This window comes from Mirounga leonina, unplaced genomic scaffold (genome assembly GCF_011800145.1).
Source record: "Mirounga leonina isolate KUSES-001 unplaced genomic scaffold, KU_Mleo_1.0 Mir_175, whole genome shotgun sequence".
NCBI classification, from domain to species: domain Eukaryota; kingdom Metazoa; phylum Chordata; class Mammalia; order Carnivora; family Phocidae; genus Mirounga; species Mirounga leonina.
In genome coordinates, this window is record NW_023270453.1 from 10227407 (window position 1) to 10250611 (window position 23205).

The 23205-nt window shown below is 35.6% G+C and overlaps 1 protein-coding gene across 2 annotated transcripts in view; it reads left to right on the plus strand.

Annotated features, from left to right (window-relative positions):
- The window catches only part of UPF2 (UPF2 regulator of nonsense mediated mRNA decay), a 111526-nt gene that overhangs the window by 33959 nt on the left and 54362 nt on the right, over positions 1-23205 (plus strand). For both annotated transcript variants that reach the window (XM_035021654.1, XM_035021655.1), the window contains exons 6-8: positions 2501-2650; positions 4191-4294; positions 8761-8846. In XM_035021654.1, the coding sequence (XP_034877545.1) occupies positions 2501-2650; positions 4191-4294; positions 8761-8846 (340 nt within the window). The remainder of the gene's footprint in view (positions 1-2500; positions 2651-4190; positions 4295-8760; positions 8847-23205) is intronic.

Consider the following 23205-nt stretch of genomic DNA (forward strand, 5'->3'; position numbering starts at 1 on the left):
CTTGACAGCAGTTGACTCAATAACACATTTTCATTCTTTCTCTGGTTTTTGTTCTGCTTCCCTCTTTAGCAGAAGATGATGTGCGATATAGTACTTCATAGAGAAGATGGAAGCCATTAGATAGAACTCCCTCCACAGTGTGCCCCTTCTGATTTATAAATCTACCTGTCTTAGGGCTTATAGAATTTTTCTTCCCTGGGTGATAAGGTGAAATTTTACACCTTCTATATAAGGCCAGTCCATCTTCTTGCTCTGATTCTTGTTTCCTTCTTTCTACAGAACCCTATTGCAATCCATTATCTCTTTTTCATCTCTTTGGTATCGAACTCTCTCTCTCCCTCCCTCTCTCTACTGGCTCCTTAATCTCAGTATTCAAACATATTCTCATCTTTAAAAAACAAAACAGATCAAAACAAATTGTGAATACTCTGAAACCTCCTGGGCCTCCCATCCCTTGTCAGCTACTGTCCTAATCTCTTTCTTATGTAGTCCTCTTGAAAGATGCTGATTGTTCACTTTCTTACTTCCTTATTAGTCTACTCCAATCTGGCTCCAGCCTCACCTCTACCCTGAAACTGTTTTTGCCAATATTACCAGTCACCTTCATGTTGCTGTATCTCATGGGCAGTTTCCAGTCTCTGTCTCATTTGATCTCTCAAACCATTCAACACAGTTTACTATTTCCCTTGTGGAGCATTTCCATTCCATGGCTTCTGTGACACTAATAAGCCTTCCTGTCTTCTCTGCTTATCTTCATCTTCCACTTTCATTTGGCCTTTTAAATGTCAGTGTTTTTCAGGGTCAGATAGAAGAGGAAGGAACAGTCACTGTAGTAATCAAGTCTAGTTAATTCAACCTTTTACATATATCTCAGATTGGTTTTGTCCTTATTGCTACTATTCTCATCTAAGGTACTGTCTGTCGTCTCTTAACCTGGGCCACTGTGTATTACTTCCTCCCTGGCTGCCCTGGATTTGCTCTTGCTGCATTCTATACGTTCTAAAAAATTAATTTTACTCTCCTATCTTTTAATGGCTTTGCATTTATTTGGAATATAATGTAAACTTGTAACATTGTCTCTTGGACCCTGCATAGTTGGCTTAGGTCTTCCTCTCCAGTATCTGATACCACGTTACCCTTACTTTTTTCTCCTTTTCAGTGTCTGCAACAGGCCAGTCTTCTTGCTTCATGGCCTTCCCTCATTGTGTTTTCTGCTTGGAATCCTCTCCTCACCATACCCCTCTGACTCCCTTGTGTATATTAATTTAATTTTTTTGGATAGATTGTACACTTCTTGAGAGCAAGAGCCACATTTTAAGCTTTTTGTGAATGTTCAGCAGCTTAGCATAGTTTTGAATACACAGTAGCCGATCAGTAAATGTTGGTTTTTTGATAGTCAGACATCAGAGAATACTGGGGAGTGAGTGTATGCTCCATATGGGCAGGGGTTTTTGTCTGGTACAAAGTTGTATCCTTGTTGTTTAGAACAGTAGTTAGCATGTAGTAAGAATTTAAGTCTTAGTTGAATGGTAGGGTGAATGAATGAGAAAATTGTCTCCAATAGAGGCAGCAAAACCAGTCCATATGAGAGCTTTGATTCTTCCAAATATGGGATGGCGTCATGTATCAGTAAAACATTTCTGCTTTCAATGCAGAAATTATGAGGTTAGAGATTGTAAGAGATGAGGCTGAAAAATATAATTTCAGTTGACACCCTAAGTCTACCACTCTTTTAAGCATAAAGTCTTGAACTCAGATTTTTTTGTTTTTATATTTACGAAAATTTTCAAACACAAAAGTAAGGCTAATACAGTGAATTGGCAATTACCTGTCAGCAACAATGATCAACATTATGGCAATAGTGTTGAAATTAGGTTTAGTTCCTCTTTTTTTTTTATCCTTTCTGTTGAGCCTTATTACCAACTCTTGGCCATTTGTTTTGTTGCATTTTTTATTTATTTCCTGTAACCCCTCACATCTAAATTATAAGGATGTTTCCCTAATTGGTCTTTTTACATCTAGTCTTTTTGATTTATCTTGTGTATTGTTGGTAAGTCAATTTTCACATCAGTTCACATTTAAATGTTATCTCCTGCTCATGACCCAGCATAACTCATACTGTATAAAAGAGAAAGTCTGAACTTGTCGTCATGGAGTTTGAGACCCACCTTATTCTGAGTCCACTTTATCTGATCAGCTTTATTTTCCTCTCTTTACTACAGATCCTCATGCCATGTATGTCTCCATCCATCCATCCATCCCTCCATTCCTTCGGTTAATAGATGGCATATAGAATCGAAGAAGTTATGGTCTTTGTTCTCAATGAGTGTACTATTTTTATAAAATCTGAGTATATTAAATATATACTCAAGTTTATTGCCAGGTATATATGTAGATTCTAAGACAAATGATGCAGATTTTATGAATCCTTATCTATTTTTGTGGCAGGATTTCAGTATGACTTTTAATTCAGAGATACTGATTCTTTGTTTTCAAATAGAGATGAAAGAACCAAAGGATAATAAAGAGGTATCAAATCCTGAGGATTTAGAACTTGAGTTGGAGAACCTAGAAATTAATGATGATACCTTGGAGTTAGAGGGTGGAGATGAAGCTGAGGATCTCACAAAGAAACTTCTGGATGAGCAAGGTAAGTGTTATTTTGCTAATGATTTAATTTTTGATTAATTTTTATACACAGAGCTCTTGCTTTACTTTTTAATTCTCTATTTTCCTGTTTCCAGGCCATCACTTTTTTGGAATTTGATTTAGAATAGAAACAGGATATGTCCCGCATAATGTGAATACACGCTTTAATGATCATCTAAATTCTCAGTATCTTAATAGATATTTCTTCTGCTTCTTTATTTGCTAGTTTGTCATTAATTTAATTCATGGTATAATCTTTACAGTCTTAACATAAAAGTATTTGAAAGTTATTCTAAAATGGTTGAGAGAGAAAAAGACAACTAGTAGATAAGTTTATTTGTTACAATTTTATTTGTCTTTATAATTGAGTAATGTTTTGTATTTAGTAATAAAAATGTTATATTGTTAATTATTCCCTAAATACTTCCTATTAGGTTTCTTTATTAGTTAGGACTTTTTATTGAAGTAGAATTAACATACAGTATGTTATATTAGCATCAGCTGTACAATATGATGATTCAGTGATTCTGTACATTACTCAGTGCTCATCATGATAAGTTTACTCTTAATCTCCTTTATCTATTTCATCTGCCTGCCCCACCTGCTTCCCCTCTGGCAACCACCAATTTGTTCTCTGTATTTAAGAGTCTTTTATGTTTGTCTCTTTATTCTTTGTTCATTTGTTTGTTTCTTAAATTCCACATATGAGTGAAGTCCTTTGGTATTTGTTTTTCTCTGACTTACTTCACTTAACTTTACACTCTTTGTTGTTGCAAATGGCAAGATCTCATTCTTTTTATTGCTGAGTAATATTTCCATTTTATGTAGATCTATATATTCACCACATCTTCTTTATCCATTTATTAGCTGGGATTTTTTTATTAAAAGGATACCTTTTGTCAGTATTGCTTATTTCTCTGTTGTCTTCATTCTTTCCTACTGTCGGTTTTCTTTTCTCCATGTCATGAAGGGAGGGTGGGCATGGTTGAAGGCTGCCCTAAGCCCAGATCCTATCAGCTATTAACATCAAAGGAAAAGAGAGTCTGTCTCAGTGCTTGTACATAAGTATCATGGAAGGATTTGGCTAATCCTGTGTCATGGTTGCCTATGGCTAAGAGGAAGGTGGTGTGCTGTGCTTTGGCTGTGCCCTTCTCTATCAGAATCCCATGGGTTGCCTTCAAAGGCAAGCAAGTGATGGGAGGGCTGTTACTACTTGAAGACATGGGGGAGGGATGCTCAGCAGATAAAAATAACAAATTTACTATAAAACTACATGCAATTTATGTTTAAGTTTTTGTGTCTAAGGCAAAAGTTTGCCTTTTCATATTCAGTATCTGAAAGACTGTAGTGTCTTTGGGTTCTGATTTGAGATATACCCAAACTTTAGGGTAATAGCTCAAAAAAGGCTTCCATTTTTCCATAAGAAAAGCTGTAGATAATCTCTTTGCCAAATAACTTACAATAGAATATTTCTGTTCTTGTCTCTGGGTATTGTCTCTTTGTATTTTTTTTAACCTATTTAAAAATTAATTTTATATTAGAACAAGAGGATGAAGAAGCCAGCACTGGATCTCATCTCAAGCTCATAGTAGATGCTTTCCTCCAGCAGTTGCCCAACTGTGTCAACCGAGATCTGATAGACAAGGTATAATTGTCATGGTTTAACTTTATGCAAGCACATAGACCTTGTGGGATAGCTCTAATTAGGAATATTTGTGGGTTTTGGACTGTTTTAGCCATAGAATGAACTATTTCTTCAAGTGGAGTCTTTTATGGGAATCCAAAATAAACATAGAAAATTGGAGCCAATTTGTAGATATTATCTTTGAGTGTGAAACTGTGTCTGGAATTGGCTTGACACTTCTCCCCTTCACATAGGGACCCCACTGTTTGGAAAATATGGTTTTAGACCAGAAATTCTTTAAGTATGCTTTGTCAATTCCTGGGGTCTTCTGAGGCATTTTCATGAGTTCTATAAGGTTAAAACTCTTATCATACCAATATTAGGGTTCCCCCCAAGCCCCGCCTTTTCATTGTTTTTGACATTTGCAAAAGGAAGTGGCAATTTAGCATGAGTGGGTGCAAACTGTACTAGTAGCCTTTGTATTCTTCACTGCCATGCATTTGTAATTAAAAAGAGAGCGCTACTTTCATTTAAGAATCTCCTTGATGACTCTATAAAAATTTGTGATTTTATTTCCTTTTAATCTTTGAATACACATCCTTTTAATCTGAAAAAATGGGGATTGCATATAAGGCACTTCCACTTTCTCAAGGTTGTCTTACGAAAAACCACTTGTGTGATTGAGTTGCAAGCTGAACTAGTTGCTTTTTCATAGAATACCATTTTTACTTGAAAGAAGTGATGAGCAAACTGTGTTAACTCAGACTTGGGTATTTAGCAGATAGTTTTCCAACATGAACAAGGTGAGCCTGTCACTTCAAGGACAGCAATAAAGTATTTATTACCAATGAACGAATTGGAGTTTTCAACAAAAGTTAGAATTTTGGAAAACTTACATCTACCACCATAAGCTTGATACTTTCCCAATTCTTTTCTGAAGAGATTTTATTGATAGGACTTTTCTGATGAAATTTGCAATGATATTAAATAATGTAATTTTAAATACATAAAATTATGTGTGTGGAAGATCTGCATTGCTCAGTGAACCATTGTTCTAAGTGACTACGAGACAGTGTTCACAGAATCTTGCTTGGGTGTTAAAGATTCGCTCAAAAATGCAAGTTAGACCAGTGGATTTTAATATAGCATGAAAAATTGATTTTGGTTCCACGTTGCAGCTAACCATTAGGAAACTACCACTTGTCAAGTTTTGGGGTAGTATCAAAGAATATCTACCATTAGTGGAAAGTATATTAGAGTACATCTCCCTTTTCTAGCTATGTATATATGTGAAGTTGGATTTTCTTCATTTACTTCATCCAAAAAACAAAACACATCATGACAGATTGAATGCTTAAGTAGATATGAAAATCTAGCTATTTTCTAAAAAAGTACCACTGCTGGCACTAAATTTTTTTTCTTAAAGTATGTAGTTATTTCCAAAAACAAATAACAACTAATAGATTTATTGGTATTTTTAAGTGAAATAATATTTTTCTAGTACAGTAAATGATGATAAATGTAACCCATGTAAACAAAGTTCTTTCAGGTCCTTAATTTTTGAGAGTATGAAGTAAAGGGCACTTGAGACCCAAAGTTTGGAAACTGTTGCTTTAAGCCATTTTTTTGTGAGAGTGTAATATAATCCTATTTTTCCCCATAATGCTTTGACAGTCTCCTATAGAGAACTACAGTGGTTAGGTTATTTTTCAACTTTGAGCTCGTTTAGTTCTCCTTCAAATAATGTAGATGTATTTCAGTAACTATTCATGTAATCAAGTAAGCTCGAAACTGTTTCCAAATTGGCTTACTTTTTGGAGTGATTAGGTCAATGTACAGTTTTCAAAAACTTAGCAAGTTTGAAATATGATTGAATCTTTCCCCTGCCAAATTTTCATATATTCATTCATGAGACATAAACAGAGGATGACAGAGAGATACCTTGACACTTATGCTCCATCCCTGTACCCCATTTTGAGTACTATCATGAAAATTGAAGGTGAGAAGGAACTTGGCCATTTTGTATATAGTAGCATTATTTTTCTGAGTCTGCATTGGAAGGTATCCTGTAGCGCCCCGCTCAGTATTAAGAGCTCTTGCCAGTAATGACTGTATAGTAAATTCTGAGTTAGCCCTCTGAGGGTCACATGGGCCACTCTTCCCTGTTGGACTCCAGTGGGTTCCTCTGGGGAGTCAGCGTCCTCATGAAAGGTATTTCTTCCATATACATTCACAAAGGTCCAAATGGCTTGAGAGGGAAAAGTAATTGGGAAACAGAAAAATCTAAGAATTCTTTGAATTCAATAATTATGTAACAATATAGAAACCAGAGTGAAAATTTCATTTAGGTAACTTCTGTGAGTAATGTCATTCATGGTAGTGTTTATTTATTATTTTTTTAATGTTTATTTCTGCATACATTTGATCAGAAGAATTTATTTTTACTTAATAAAATAAGAAATGATTGTTGAACTGTCTTTCATTGACCTAAATTGTTTTGAAACAAGTTTTCATAATACTGCTTACTGAGTTGTCAATCAGCAATTGTTCCTCAAGCAAATAGATACCACCAGGGAGACTCCTTTTGCTTCCATTTCTCCCAAAGGACAGGACTGGTTAAATCTAAGAATTAATATACATATGAAGCTTTTTTTCCTTTTAATTTTCTGAAATTAGTAATTTTTACAGTTTTCTACTCATCTTGTCTTTTATTTATTTATTCTATATACTTACTGAACCCCTACTGTGTGTTAGGCATTGACATGCTTTACGGACTCCTGATCTGTGGAGAGTTTTGAACATTGTAGGGTTTTTTTTCCTTAACCTAAGTGGCCTTTGATTATTGTGAAGTGATTATTGCCTTCTCTGTCTTCATAAAATTTATTTAGGTAGAATATGCAAAGTACTTATGTATTTCAAAGGATAGTGTTCTAAAGTAGTTACTGAAATACATTTTATTTTTTGTGTTTTCTAATTTACAGTGAGACATAAGCCATTATTGGCCATTTAAAATGTTTTTTAATATTTTCAGAAATGTTGGTTTAAGAGTTTGTGTGTGTGAACTTTTCTAGTATTAACCTATTTTATTTTCTGAGTACATGACTTTGGGATTTCTATTTATTAGGTCCAGAATTTTTCAATGTTGCCTATGGGTGAATTGATTATAGGAAATTTATTGTATTTTCTCCTTTCTCTTTGTTATTTTAATTAGCTATGATAAACTTTACCGTTATAAAATGTAAGCTTTAATAACATTTATTATACTCTCTTTACAAGCAGAAGAAAATTTTAAATTGATTTTACTCTCTTGATTAATGTTGATATAAAATTTTGATCTTGGTGAATACTGCAATGTGAGTTAGTGTCCCAGGTTTGAATCTAATCAGTGTTAGCTGTGCCATTTCCTCAAAAGATTTAACCAAATGGGAGGTATTTCAGTACATTCTGTCTATAGCAAGAGTAGAAATCCTTAATAGATCTGGAAACTCTGGATCTTTTATGTGCATCTGATAATCAAGAGATTATCAGATTAAGGATTAGGATTAATGATAAAATAATCATTACATTACATGTGAACCTATGGAAGGATAATATTTGAAATCCTCAAAAGTATATATAAAGGTAGTTTATTCCTTTTTAAAGTATAACTTATTTTTCTTAAACCAAATATACTGAAAATCTTTAACATTTTAAAGTATACATGCCTATGTTTTAAAAATACCAGTTACTCATATTTTTGCTTTCCAGTGGCTTCCCAGAACACATACCTCTCAGCTTTTCTTTCACGCTTATATGTCAGACATAGTGATGAAATATTGAACACTTCTTTTTTACTACAGTATAGAATGGTAGGTTGCTACACTAGATAACAGTTGTGGGTATTTATTGGAGTCTTGTGATGTGGTTTCTTTAAGTTGTCAAATCTGATTGTTGACACTAAACTAAACCTTTTTAGTCAATGCTGAGGCACTTATTTTTACATGTTTCTGAGAATAATATATACCTTTCTCTCATTTCTAGTTTATCTTTGTTCTTTTTTGATTATCCTTATTAGCATTAATAATTTTCTTGGTTCCTGGCAAGAACTATTCTTGCTACTTTCTAATTCTGTCAGAATATTTATCCAATATTAATGTTGGTTTACCTGACTTCATTGAGCTCAGAGGCATTAATTGCCATTTCATATAGTTATTTGCCAAACAATTCATGGCAGGTCTTCAGTCCACCCACTTGGCTTTCTGTTTCTAACTCTAGGTTGTAATTAAGAAGTTTATGAGACATGTATTTTGAGATCTAAAAGGAGAGAAGACTTTAAGCTTTCATGATCTTTTAGTTCGGCATATGCTTACAATACTAGTGTTCTAAAACCATTTTGAAGTGTTTAGGAACAAGTAGAAGTCCTTTGTAGCATGCATGGTTTCTGCTTTCATTAGCTAAATTTATATATATATTTTTTTAAGGAAAAAAGTTTGCTTTTTCTCCTTTAGGCAGCAATGGATTTTTGCATGAACATGAATACAAAAGCGAATAGGAAGAAGTTGGTACGGGCACTCTTTATAGTTCCCAGACAAAGGTAGGTACTAAAAAACAAAGTAATTTGTTAGTGTTTTTACTCTGTAGTGATGATTGTAAGATAAATGTTCTTGTTCAATTATCTCTTTAAAAATATCTCTTGTCAACAGACATTATTATTTATAGCATATTTTCTAGAACTTGTTTCTCGATTTCTTTTCTTTTGTTCATTAGCTCTAGTGGAAATATTTCTTCTGATGCTTACCTAATTATTTGAAGAGAAAATGTTTGAGAATAATAGTAACTTAAGAATAGTAATAACTTAATTATTTCTAGAAGTAGTTGGTTTATACTTTTGCCCCTGAGGAGAAAAAAATAACAAAAGGTCTGTAAGTTTTTTGGAGAGTTTTTATTTTGTATAAAGATCAGACTAATTGAGTGTATCTAATTTTTACAGTTGTATTTAAATGAAAAGTTCCATGTTTTTGTGATTACGTTAGTTTAGAATTGAAAGTTACATTAGTGATTATATTGCTGGTAATTCAAGAAGCATGTTTAGTTGCATAATGCTTTTAGAGAATAATAATGTTGTAAATTACACTAAATTAATGGTCCTGAAATATGGAGGACCACTCAGACTATTGACCTTAGGAACCTGGAGGAGATGCCTTTCTCTTTATTCAACAATGAATAACTAAATAATTTTGTTAACTGTTACAATGATTACATACCACATAGCTGACATAGATACTTTCCCCAGAAAGTAAGGGTTCTGAGGGATTTCACTAAAGGTTTCTTAAGCAAAGTTTTCATTAGGTCCATTCATTGGTAGAGGCCCATAATCTCTTTTTTTTTTTTTAAGATTTTATTTATTTATTTGAGAGAGAGAATGAGATAGAGAGATCATGAGGGTCAGAGGGAGAAGCAGACTCCCTGCTGAGCAGGGAGCCCAATGCGGGACTCGATCCCGGGACTCCAGGATCATGACCTGAGCCGAAGGCAGTCGCTTAACCAACTGAGCCACCCAGGCGCCCCTATAGGCTCTTTAAAAGGGAGTTCTTGGAGCACCTGGCTGGCTCAGTGAATAGAGCATGTGACTCTTGATCTTGGATTGTAAGTTCGAGCCCCACGTTAGGTGTAGAGATTACTTAAAAAATAAAAAAGAGAGTTCTGGATCTTTTCATTTTTTACATTTTCCACAGCAAGTATAGTTCTGTTAAGTGCTTGAAAATATTTGATGAATTAATGTTGGTCATATGCAAATCTAAAACATTTATAAGGCTCAAAACCCAGAAGTATCAAACATTGTGTGCTGAAAAGTATCCTTTCCATCCTTTTTTCCTTATACCCAATTTCCACTTTTTCCATTTGGAAACCACTGTCTTGATTCTTGTATATCTTTCTAAGTTTCTTTTTGATGTACAAGAAAATGTATTTATAAATTCTTATATTTACTGTTTTTTATACAAGGGCAACTTACTGTACCTGTCATTCTGAACGTTACTGTTTTCATTAATAGTATATCTTGGAGAGCTTTCATATCAATATATAAAGATTTCCCTTGTTCTTTTAAAGCTGCAGTGTTTCTATTTATGGATGTACTATATTTAACCATTTTGGACATTCTAGTCTTTGCCATTGCAGACAACGCTGTGTTTGTACTTCCCTTTTCTTTTTTTCTCCTCTTGAGCATGTCAGCCTGTAGTTTATCCGTTTTTGTTTTTCCTTTACCAAAAAACCAGCTTCCAAATATAATTTATTTTACTGCTTTATAATTTTTTTACTCATCATTTTTGTCTTTTGATTTTTACCAATTTCTTCTATCTTGGTTTCTTTCATTCATTTAAAAAAAATTTTTTTATTGTTATGTTAATCACCATACATTACATCATTAGTTTTGGATGTAGTGTTCCATGATTCATTGTTTATGTATAACACCCAGTGCTCCATGCAGAACGTGCCCTCTTTAATACCCATCACCAGGCTGACCCATCCTCCCACTCCCCTCCCCTCTAGAACCCTCAGTTTGTTTTTCAGAGTCCATCATCACTCATGGTTCGTCTCCCCTTCTGATTTCCCCCCTGCTTCATTCTTCTCCTCCTGCTATCTTCTTCTTCTTCTTCTTTTTTTTTTGTTTTAACATATATTGTACTATTTGTTTCAAAGGTCCAGATCTGTGATTCAACAGTCTTGCACAATTCACAGCGCTCACCATAGCACATACAACTCCCCAATGTCTATCACCCAGCCACCCCATCCCTCCCACCCCCCACCACTCCAGCAACCCTCAGTTTGTTTCCTGAGATTAAGAATTCCTGATATCAGTGAGGTCATATGATACATGTCTTTCTCTGATTGACTTATTTCGCTCAGCATAACACCCTCCAGTTCCATCCACGTTGTTGGAAATGGCAAGATCTCATTCCTTTTGATGGCTGCATAATATTCCATTGTATATATATACCACATCTTCTTTGTCCATTCATCTGTCGATGGACATCTTGGCTCTTTCCACAGTTTGGCTATTGTAGACATTGCTGCTATAAACTTTCTTTCATTCATTTTGTTACTTCTTTGGCATTTAACATATTTGTCTTCTGAGAATGGTCTTAGCTATATCTTGTAATTCCTACATGTAGTGATTTCTATTTTTATGTTTTTTAGAAAATCTCCAATTTTAGTTTATATTTCTATTTTGTTCCCTAGGGAGGTATCTGAGAGAGGTTTGAAACTTCCAGGTAGTGAGACTTTTTTGTTTTGTTTTGTTGTCTGACTTGGTTAATAATTTGTATTTTTACTGCACTATGAATAGAAAATACAGTCTATTCTTTTTAGAATTTTTTGAAATTTTCCTTATGGCCTATTACATAGTCAGTTTTTGTGAACATTCCACAAGCATTTTTTTTAAAGACTTATTTATTGTAGAGAGAGAGCATGTGAGGGCGGGGCAGGGCAGAGGGGGAGAATCTTCAAGCAGACTCTTTGCTGAGCAGGGAGCCCGATGCGGGGCTCCATCCCGTGATCCATGAGATCATGACCTGAGCCAAAACCAAGAGTCGGACACTTAACTGACTAAGCCACCCAGGCACCCCACACACAAGCATTTTTTTAAAAAGGTTGCATTCTTTGTTTTTATGGTAAGAGTTAAATGTATTGATCAGGGAAGTTTACAGTATTAAATAATTTTTATTAAGTTAGTCCATTTTTTTTTACTTTTTTTCCTCTACCCAGGGGTTCTGGACTAAGAGAGGTGAATTAAAGACTACTGTTGATGTGTGTTATTTTCCTAATAACTACTATGATTTCAGCTTTTCGAATGTTATTGTTGTGTTATTTGGTATGAAGATAAAACTTACACCTCACTGTGGATTGAACCTATTATCACTATAAAGTGTCATTCTTTGTCTTAATGCTTTTTTGGCCTGATACTACTTTATCTGGTATTAAGATTACAGTTTCTAATTTCTTTTTCTAGTATACTTTTGACCTTCTATATTCAGTCTTTCAGAATCACTTTAGTTGAGTCTCTCGTATATTCTGGAATTGAATTTTACTTTGACATCTGTTCTGAAAATATGTTTCTTATCATTAAGTTAGGCTATTTACATTTTTTTTTTTTAAATTTGAGAGAGAGCATGAGCAGGGGTGGGGTAGGGGGAAGGGACAGAGGGTGAGGGAGAAACAGACTCCCCACTGAGCAGGGAGCCCAATGTGGGACTCGATCCCAGGACCCTGGGATCATGACCTGAGCCGAAGGCAGACGCTTAACTGACTGAGCTACCCAGGTGCCCTATTTACACTTTTGATAAGACAGATGTGATTGGTCCAAGTTCTGTTATATTATTTGTCTTTTTGGTTTAATTTAAAAAAAAATTTTTTTTTTAACAGTTTAAGATTTTATTTATTTGACACAGAGAGAGAGAGTGAGAGCACAAGCAGGGGGAGTGGGAGAAGCAGTTTCCCTGCTGAGCAGGGAGCCCGATGTGGGACTTGCTTCCAGGACCCTGAGATCATGACCTGAGCCAAAGGCAGGCGCTTAACCCACTGAGCCACTCAGGTGCCCCTAAAAAGTCTTTCATTATGTAATCTGTATTGTTTTATTTGCCGTACATATGTGGGTATACGTGTTTTCTGATTTGAGGAAGGTTTGTATTTTTATTTTAGTAGTTACCTTCATAATTGTAGGTTTACTTTATGGTCCTTTATTTAGACAATCTTTGTTGTTCCTACCACAAGTGATGATGAAGTTAGCTTGTGTTCTCTTCCTTTCTTCTCCCTCTCCTTACCCACCTGGTGTTGGTCTGTAATGTTATCTTCCTTAACATTTTCCTTTTTCAGTATTAAGTGTGCTTAGACTTGTGTTATTTGGTTTGTCAGCTTCCAGTGTTACTTTACTTGCAGTGCTACAGGCAGGCAAGCAGCAAACTTACCTGACTTCCCCTCTTCTTTTCCATCCACCCTCCTTATGTTTTGTCTCCATGCTGGTAGCGCATCCTAATTTGTCACTCTAACCCCCTTGTTTGTTTTATGTTCTGCAGTCTAAATACTCCATGCTCTCAGCAGCCCTGTTTCTCTCGTTTCCTCAGTTATCTGTTGGTTTGCTGAAGTTCATCTTCTTTTTTTTTTTTTTTTAAAGATTTTATTTATTTATTTGAGAGAGAATGAGATAGAGAGAGAGCATGAGAGGGGGGAGGGTCAGAGGGAGAAGCAGACTCCCTGCTGAGCAAGGAGCCCGATGCGGGACTCGATCCTGGGACTCCAGGATCATGACCTGAGCCGAAGGCAGTCGCTTAACCAACTGAGCCACCCAGGCGCCCCTGAAGTTCATCTTCTAATAATTTTCTCAAGAAGAGTTCTTGGGAAAAAATATCCCTTGAGCTCTTGTACATTCAGAGTGATGTGTCTGTGGATTTGTTTCTTGAAGGACAGCTTAGCTAGTTGTAGGATTCATGGCTCATACCTTTTCCCTTAAATACCTTATAGGTGTTACCCCAGCGTCATCTGGCATTTGGTATTACTGTGGAGAAGAAGCTGGAGGCTAGCGTACCTTTTTTCTTTTTCTCTTCTGTTAATTGACATGGTCATTCATATGGCTACCCAAGTAACTCTCCTAGTAAATCCAGTGGCTTTACTAGGATGGAGATGCCTTGGTGTTGTTGATCATTCTCCATGGGTCATTCCCCATGCCCCTTTCAGTGTTCAAATTGAATACTTTAGGGAAGTTTTCTTGATTTTCATATTTAAGTATATTTAGATAATTGTTCTGTTCTCTTGTTTTGGTTTTCTTTTTAAGGTACTTCAGTTATGCACATATTGAATCTCCTTTGCTTTATTTCCAGCTACATCTTCTCACTAATCACTTTTTTCAGTGTCTTTTTTTATCCTCTGCCTCTTATTCAGCGTTCTCAAAGTGTGTTCTCTCCTGTGCTCCCTTCCTCATTTCTTTTAGGGTTCATTTAGTATTTTTTAAATCATGGCAAAATGTTTGGCCAGAATTTTCATATATTTCGTGGCAATATGTTTCTGGTAAATTTTGGTATGTTTTAAGGAATTTTTCCTTTTCTTCCTCTTCTTTCTTTCTCTATTTATTTTTATTTTTTTAAATGCCCAATGTGGGGCTTGAACTCATGACCCTGAGACCAAGAGTGATCTGAGCCACCCAGGCACAGCTCTCTATTTTTTAAATAAATTGTGGTTAATAATATTAATAAATAGATTTTGAAAATCTGCCCTGTTTGGATTAGCGCTCTGTTCACTTTTCACTTGTGGCTTCTGCTATAATTTACCTTGCATCGAATTTGGATTGATTTGGTAGCTCCATTCAAACCTTATGCAACATTCGAGTTTACTCTGAAAAATGAAGTTTACAAACTTCATCTTATATCATTGCCATAGATCCTGGCATGAGAGGACAGTGTGTGACCTCAGCTCGTTCCTAGGTACCTTGGACAAAAAGTGACACATCATTTTCACTCAGCCCAAAGCCTAAGAAGACAACAAGGACATTGGGAAAACGTAGAGAAGCACGTGGAGCACTCGGCTAGCCTTTGCTTCAGACACACTCGTAGGGATTTGTTTGGGGTCATTAAATTTTTATTTCTCAGGGCGCCTGGGTGGCTCAGTTGTTAAGCGTCTGCCTTCCGCTCAGGTCATGATCCTGGGGTCTTGGGATTGAGCCTCACGTCGGGCTCCCTGCTCAGTGGGAAGCCTGCTGCTTCCTCTCCCTCTGCCTGCCACTCCCCCTGCTTGTGCTCTCTGTATCTGTCAAATAAATAAATAGAATCTTTAAAAAAATTTTATTTCTCTAGTAAGTTATCTTACTGAAAACAATAAAAGATATTAAGTATGGTTTGGCTGATAGAGGGCAGTCTTTTCAGCAATGGAATTTACAAGTAGCATTGACTGTTAACTCTTTACTGCATTTCTGTATTTTATACGCATTTCATATGAGCTGAGTTATAGAAAAATATCTAATTTATATAAGAACAGATGTCTCATTTGTCTGCTTTTCTAGTGTAAATAGTACTCTCTAGTCTCTTCTAATGATTTCAGTGTTCAGCTAAAACTTTCTTTTTTATGTTCCTGAGTGACTTGGAAAGGCAAGGACTGTGTATTAGAGTCTCGAACTAGGTTGATGTTTCCTGGTTGACTGTATATTTTTATTGATTGGAAAGGCCTTTAATTTTGAAGCGCTTTTGTTGTTGTTGTTCTTAACCCCCGGGGCATCCTTCTACCTTACCTGCAATATTTGGCTTGTCCTAAGGATTATAGCTTGGTTCCTAGGGAGGCCTGAGTAAAAAGATAATAGTCAAGTGCCATTAAGTCTCCTCTCATTCTCTTTTTCATTCCCTTTCTTCCCTTTCTTCTCTCATGGACTCACAAACACTTCTCCATCTTTTATTCATTTTATTCATTCCATCTTGAATAAGAGAGATGAATGATCGCCTTCAAGGGGAGTGGGAGGAAGAGGGAACAAAGCAGGTTGGTTCTAGAGTGAGTATGTTAGAATATTCTTCTGGGTAGGCAGTTATTTGAGCCCTCTGGACTTAGGGACAAGCTGGGGCACTTTGGGAGAGAGGGTCAAGGAGATTCTTAACACCTTCTTGCTCTTGCTCTTATCTACCCTCAGTGTCTGCCCATGTAGACTATGTGGGACCCCTTTGGTAAGGTGCATCTTTCTTTTTGTGTGGCATTTTCTCTCCCCCACCCTCCCCAAAGGACATGAATCCTTTTGAGCATCTGTATAGCCAGGATTCTTTACTATGGCCAGGATTCCCTCCTTCATCCAGCCCATTCTGCCTGAGCTGACCAAATAATGTGACCCAAATCAGAATGAATTATTTGTTGTTTGAGTGCCTATGACTGTGAGGGTCCAAGGTTTTATATATACAGTGGGCCCTTGAACAACATGGGGGCTAGGGACACCAGCCTTCTGCACAAAAACTCATGTGTAACTTTTGACTCCCGGCAGAACTTAACTAAAAGCCTACTGTTGACCAGAAGGCTTACTGATAACGTAAATAGTTTATAAACACATATTTTGTGTGTTACATGTGTTATATACTGTTTTCTTACAATAAAGTAAGGTAGAGAAAAGAAAATGTTATTAAAATCATAAGAAAGAGAAAAATAACATTTACAGTATTGTACTGTATTTATTGGGGGGGGGGGGAAATCCACATTTAAGTGGACCTGCACAGTTCAAACTTGTGTTCAGGGGTCAACAGTATACAGGTTTCCCCACCATCCAAAAGTATAGAGTATTCCTATGAAATCTTTTTAAAGCTGAAATAGTGTAAAGCAGTAAGTAATTACCATAAATTCCTATGGAAAAGTCTTTAAATGTGCCCAGACCCCCTTTCCCCCAAAGAAAAAACCTCTCTTAGGCTTTTCTGATACCTTGGGACACATCTTGGTAACAGAATCCAAAAATAAATCTAGGTAAGGCATGGATGCTCACAGATACAGTTGAAGGCTCTGGCGATCTGATGCTGAGCTGTTGAGTGTAGTTTTTGGGGATGGAGCCACTCTGGCTGCTCCTGGTGTGCACCACTTCTGCACCTGCCTTGCTGCAAAACCAGCGCTGAACACGAGATTTGCTTTTCACCTTTTTTATACAAGTGAAAAATCCTGTCTGGATTTCTTCTGGGAGGCAAAAACAAGTGCAACTGTAGGTCTTAAGCAAAAGCCAAGTGGTATAACATGAACTTTTAAAAGGCAAGGGATCCCTATATGTATATAACTTGTGTCTGGTAGAGAATTTGGATGTCTTACCTCGTCTGTATATTTTGGTTCAGGAAACACTAAACTAGATTAAGGTTCTTTATAGACCTTTTCTTAAAAAAAAAAAAAGCTTTATTGAAATGTAATTCACATACTATACAATTCACGCATTTGAGGTATACCGTTCAGTGTTCTAAATATATGCAACCATCACTCTGTTCAAATTCTTAAACATTTTTGCCCTGCCCAGAGACACCTTCTATCTATTAGTAGTCAATTCCATACTTTCTCTGCCCACCTTTTCTCCTGCCCTAGGAAACCACTAACCTACTTTCAGTTGCTCTCGGTTTGCCTATTCTGAGTGTTTCGTATAAATAAAATCATACAATATGTGCTCTTTGTACCTAGCTTCTTTCACTTAATGTTTTCAAGATCCATTCATGTTGTAGCATGTATTAGAATTTCTTCCTTTTTTAAGGCTGAATAATAATCCACACCCCATTTTGTTAACCATTTATCAGTTGATGGACAATAGGATTGTTTCCACTTTTTTAGCTACTAGAAGTAAAGCTTGAGTACAGGTTTTTGTGTGGGTATGTTTTCATTTCTCTTCAGTATATGTCTGGGAGTGCAATTGCTGTGTCCTGTGGTAACTCTTTAATGTTTTCAGTAATTGCCAAACTTTTTCACAGTGGCTGCACTATTTTATGTTCCCATCAGCAATGTATGAGGGCTCCAATTTTGTCATATCCTGAAAACACTTGTTATTGTCCCTTTTTGCTTATAGCCATCTTAGTCGGAAGTGGTATCTTTCTGTGATTTTGATTTGCATTTTCCAAATGGCTGATGGTTTTAAGCATCTTTTCATGGCTTTATTGGTTGTTTGTATGTCTTCTTTGCAGAAATGTTTGTTTAAATCCTTTACCCCCTTTTTAATTATGTTATTTATTACTGAGTTGTAAGAGTTCTTTATATGTTCTTTGTATGTGTGTCTTATCAAATATAATTTGCAAACATCTCCCATTCTGTGAGTTGTCTTTTCACTTTCTTGCTATCATTTGTAGCATAAAAGTTTTAAAATTTGATGTCCATCTGTACAATTTTTTTTCATTTGTACGTGTAGTTCTTAAAGGTTCGATCTGAAAGTGTTTTTACTTTTAGTGTGTTTTTCCTTCATTAAATAAATAGTTGGTTAAAAGAATGCTTAGAAGCCTGGCATTTTATCTCAGCCTATTGGAGGGCTCCACAGAAATGAAATCTACTAGAAATTCCCTTTGATATTTCATATCATTTTATAGTTAATTTGTAATATAACCATAACACTTATAATTGAAATTTCATATAAAGTGTTCATATCTTAGATATACGTATGTATCCACCACTTAGATCAAGCTAGAGATTGGGCCTAGCATCTCAGAGGCCCCCTCCCCTAAACTAACTTTGAGTGTAAAGTACCTAGAAATCTCTTAGTTCCTTGTTCTGGTACAGTCGAACCCAGTATTGGTTTTAACGACTTGGAAGCCATATGGATTGCTAAATTTTAACAGATGGATGATCAGAATTTCTTTAGATTTAGATTAATATAAACAAACTGTTCAGGGAATAAAGTGCTTCCGCTGATTCTTGAACAGCTTTTCCTTAGTCTTTGAAGCCTGTTAGCATGTTGTACCACTTGATGGCGTTTTTGCACTGGGAGCGGCAACATTGTGAAAAAGCCCCTAAGGCATTTGGTTGTCGATTGCAGAGTAACTGACTCCAGTCTTTTATTATGTTTTTTTGAATCATCTTTTATTATTTTTTGAATCATCATCTGCTTCTTTGTTTTAATGAAGAAAATCCTTTGTATACTTTTAATTAAACAGTAGCAGTATTCTTTCACATTCCTTCTTTTTCTAGGCATTTTTGAACAAGATAAAATTAATAACTTCCAACAGTTAAATTCTTTAGATTTTAAAGAGAAAAAAAAGCTGGACGTTTCTTTTAGAAAGCTGATTGATTACGAGATAAAAACCTTTAAGAATTTCTTTTCTTCCCCCTCAGTAACAAAATGTGTGTTTCTGCATTCTTACTACTTGTGGTTTATGACTGGATGTTTACTAACTTGATGATCATTAACTGCTAGTAAGATACTTAAATGTGTAATTTAAGAGACCTTGAAAATGTAAGCAAGGTTTTATTGTTTAAGAAAAAATCATTCTTTTTTAAATGGTTCACTCATTAACTGTTAGTAAAAATAATCATCACTCTCGAGGACAAAAATTCAGTTTTCAAAGGGAGAGAGGATCTAAGTTTATTTTCTAGTTGACTTTCAGAAAAGTCTAAAAATACATATCTAGCTTAAATTTTAGTACAGAAATTTGCTCTTTAGTTTCATTAAAATGTTTTATTTTGTGGTTAATACCTTCAGTGTGATTCGCATAGCATTTAGTACTCCATTACCTTGCATTGTATAGAAGGGTAGAAAAGACAGAAAAGCATACTGAAGCAGGACTAACATTGAAGAAATATATTAATTTATTACCTTATTTCCAACATATGGGACTTTATTTTGCGAAGTAATGAACGAACAGTCACAGAGCTTGAAGATTTAAATAGGGCAGGGTGGCATTTACTATTAGCTATCCTTTTAATTGTGAAAGGTATAATGGAAAAAGGGGAATTTTAGAAAAGTGTTAGTTTGAGAAGGATTTGGTGAGCTTTTTAGGAGTAGAGGATTCTGGGAAAACAGAATTTCTAATTTTACTTTCACATGGCCAATTCCCACAGAACAAAAACCAGGATTACTAACTATCTGGAAAGGCATAAAAGAGTTAAGATCTTCCAGGGAATCCTGAAACCATTTTTTAAAATCCCATTGGAAGCTGAAAGCACTTACCTGTTTGTTAGTTCACCGATAGCAGCCTGAATGGATAGCACAGACTGCTTTCCTTTAAAAAGGTTAGCTATCTCTACCTTTCTTTTGGGACTGGGAAATAGCTTTGATATAGATTGAGCTGATTTTGTAGAAGAAGAAAAAAAATGAAATAAAGTATAAGTGACTTGTCCAAGAAAAGAAGAAAAAGGAAATGATACAGTTAGGTTAAAATTTTTGATGCTAAGTGGGTATAATCTCATTGTATTGAAAAATACATTGAGAAAGACAACCAAAACTAAAATTAATTTTAAAAACTCAAGAGCTGGTTCTTAAAATCCAGTAGGGAAGCATTTAGAAAATATAAAGAAAAAGAACATTTAAAGTTTAAGAAATGAATGGCGCCTGGGTGGCTCAGTTGGTTGAGCGACTGCCTTCTGCTCAGGTCATGATCCTGGAGTCCCTGGATCGAGTCCCGCATCGGGCTCCCTGCTTGGCAGGGAGTCTGCTTCTCCCTCTGACCCTCCCCCTTCTCATGTGCTCTCTCTCTCAAAAAAAAAAAAAAGTTTAAGAAATGAGCCAGATGATATGCTAGAAATATTTTTTAAAACACTTGAAAAATCTCAGTGAAACTCAATTTTCTGGGGAAAATTATACATTTCCAAATTATTTCAAGATAAAACAAAGTAGACCACTGAAGTTATCAGTTAATTTCATCTTAAATAGAGTAAGACTAGATAGCTTTATTGAGTTCTTTCAATCTTTTATGGAACAAGTGATTTTTCTGCTGTCTGGTTTGTTCCAGAGCATAGAAAAACAAACTTGCCATTTCATACTATGAATAGGCAGAATCTAGTAAAGAAAGAGCAAGGAAGTTTGAAAGATTGACCAGTCTCACTTTTGAATGTCCATACAAAAATTCTAAGTAAAAAACTAACAAATCACATTTAATAGTATATTAAATAAAAATCCAGCAGGATCAGAGAATTGATCTTAGGATTAAAAAGATATTTTAAATAGGAAACATATATAAAATAAGAGATTATATTATTATCCTTTTAATTGCATAAAAATATTTGATAAGCTAGCTTTGATAAAATGTAAAACTTGAAGTTTAATATTATTTTTATAAAAATCAGATGGTATGGGGCGCCTGGGTGGCTCAGTCGTTAAGCGTCTGCCTTCAGCTCAGGTCATGATCCCAGGGTCCTGGGATCGAGCCCTGCATCGGGCTCTCTGCTCGGCGGGGGTCTGCTTCTCCCTCTCCCACTCTGCCTGCTTGTGTTCCCTCTCTCACTGTCTCTCTCTGTCAAATAAATAAATAAAATCTTTAAAAAAAAAATCAGGTGGTACTTCCTTGGAGTGGTGAAGAATATTTTTGACTAAAAGCTAACAATAAACCTAGGGGCGCCTGGGTGGCTCAGTTTGTTATAAGCATCCAACTCTTGGTCTCGGCTCAGGTCTTGATCTCAGAGTTGTGAGTTCGAGCCCCACATTGGTTTCTGCACTGGGCATGGAGCCTGCTTCAAAAAGGAAAATAATTAATAAATACACCTAGTTATGGGATACCAGTAACATTTATTTATCTAACAAATGTTTACTGAGCACCTACTATGTTGTTGACACTGTGTTGAGTACTAGTAAACTGTTTCCCATGGAGCTTACATTCTAGTGGGGAAGGGTGACAAGATAATAAACAAAACAAGTAAGTAGATTATATAATATGTTAGAAGGTGATAAATGCTACTTTAAATATGCAGGGTAGAGGATTAGGGGTGTGGGGCTGGGTGGATTTGTGGGTTCAGGGGAGTATTTGGAAGAAGTCTAACTGAGGAGGTGTCAATTGGAAGTAAGACTTGGCCTTTGTGAGGGAGTAAGTATAGATATTTGGGGAAAAGAAAAGCATCTTTCAGCTGAAAAAAAAACCAGTGCGGAGACTCTGAGGTGAGCTTCCCAGCCATGGGAGGATTAGCCGGGGCAGCTGAGACTAGAGGTTACAGAGGTACTATTTGAGAGAGTTAGAACCTGAGCCTCCTAACTCCTAGCACATTCCTCTTTGTTGTCCTGTGACCTCAGCTCTTGTATACATTCAGTGTATTCTTCATTTTTCTGATCTGAAATTGTGGCAGTCGGGGGTGGTAGAACCTAGGCGTAGGTTTAAAGTAGTTTATTTGTATTTGGCAATTGGTTATGAACTGAAACAGGAAAAAGTATTTGTTGCTAAAGTGGGTTTGAAAAACAAATGAAAAACCTAATAATATATTCTAACTAAAATGTATTACAATTGTAATATATTAAAATACAGTATCCCAACCAAAGTTTAAAAATTTAGAAAGTAAATTTGCTATTAGTGTGAATCCATCTGTTATGCAAGAAAATTAAAGGTTTATTTGTCCTAGGCTTTTTTTTTTGACACTAAAAGACATGAAGAAATTACTATGTATTTATGAGAGTATCTCACAGAAACACTTCATTTTTGTAATATCAAGGAGTAATGTACCCCATATGTGCACATTTTCTGTATGACAGGAGCTTAACCTTCAGTTGATAAAACTTTTTAAATAATTTAAAGGAACATATAAAATAACATTTAACATTAAATGTCTTGATTTAGATCTTTACATAATTTGTTTGAGCTTTTCATTGTTTCAGTAAAGAAAGATGTGATGCCTTTAATAAAACTTACTGAGTCACTACTACAAAGCCACTATTTTCCTGACTTCTCTCAGCATCTGTTCCATTATTTCTGAAATAGTGGTTAAAATATCCACCTTATAGGATGGTAATTAGGATCAACAAGTTCAATAAAGTATATTATTAGGTGCCTAAGACAGAGCCTGGCAAGTTAATAAGAACTAAATGATAATTTTTAAAAGAAATTATAATGGTCAAAGAGGAGTGCAAAGGTCTTCAGGCTCTTAGGTATGAATTTGAGTACTTCTCTCCACCTTCCAAATTTACCTCCATTCTTCCTTTCTTTGCTGTGTTTCTTCTTCCAGCTGAGCCTTAATCTGTCCATGCTGGGAGTTTCCAGATCTAATCCTAAACCTTGCATGGTGTGCATACTTTTTTCTCTGATGGTGAAACCATTTTCATGTATTATTCTGTAGTGCTGTATTCAGGGATAACTATAGGGATATCCTGTAGGATTGTGTGTTTCTGTTCTCAATGGCTGTAGGCTGTGTAGTTTTTTGAGCTCTTGTGTTGAATTTTTATAGTTTTTAACTTCCTTTCTCACTGTTAGCTCCCTATAACTTGGTACTGTTATCGCAGCTGCTTTTGTTAATTCCTCACTGCTGCTTACCTACAGCGTCTGCTGAGTGTTGCATCATTGAGTAATCGAATT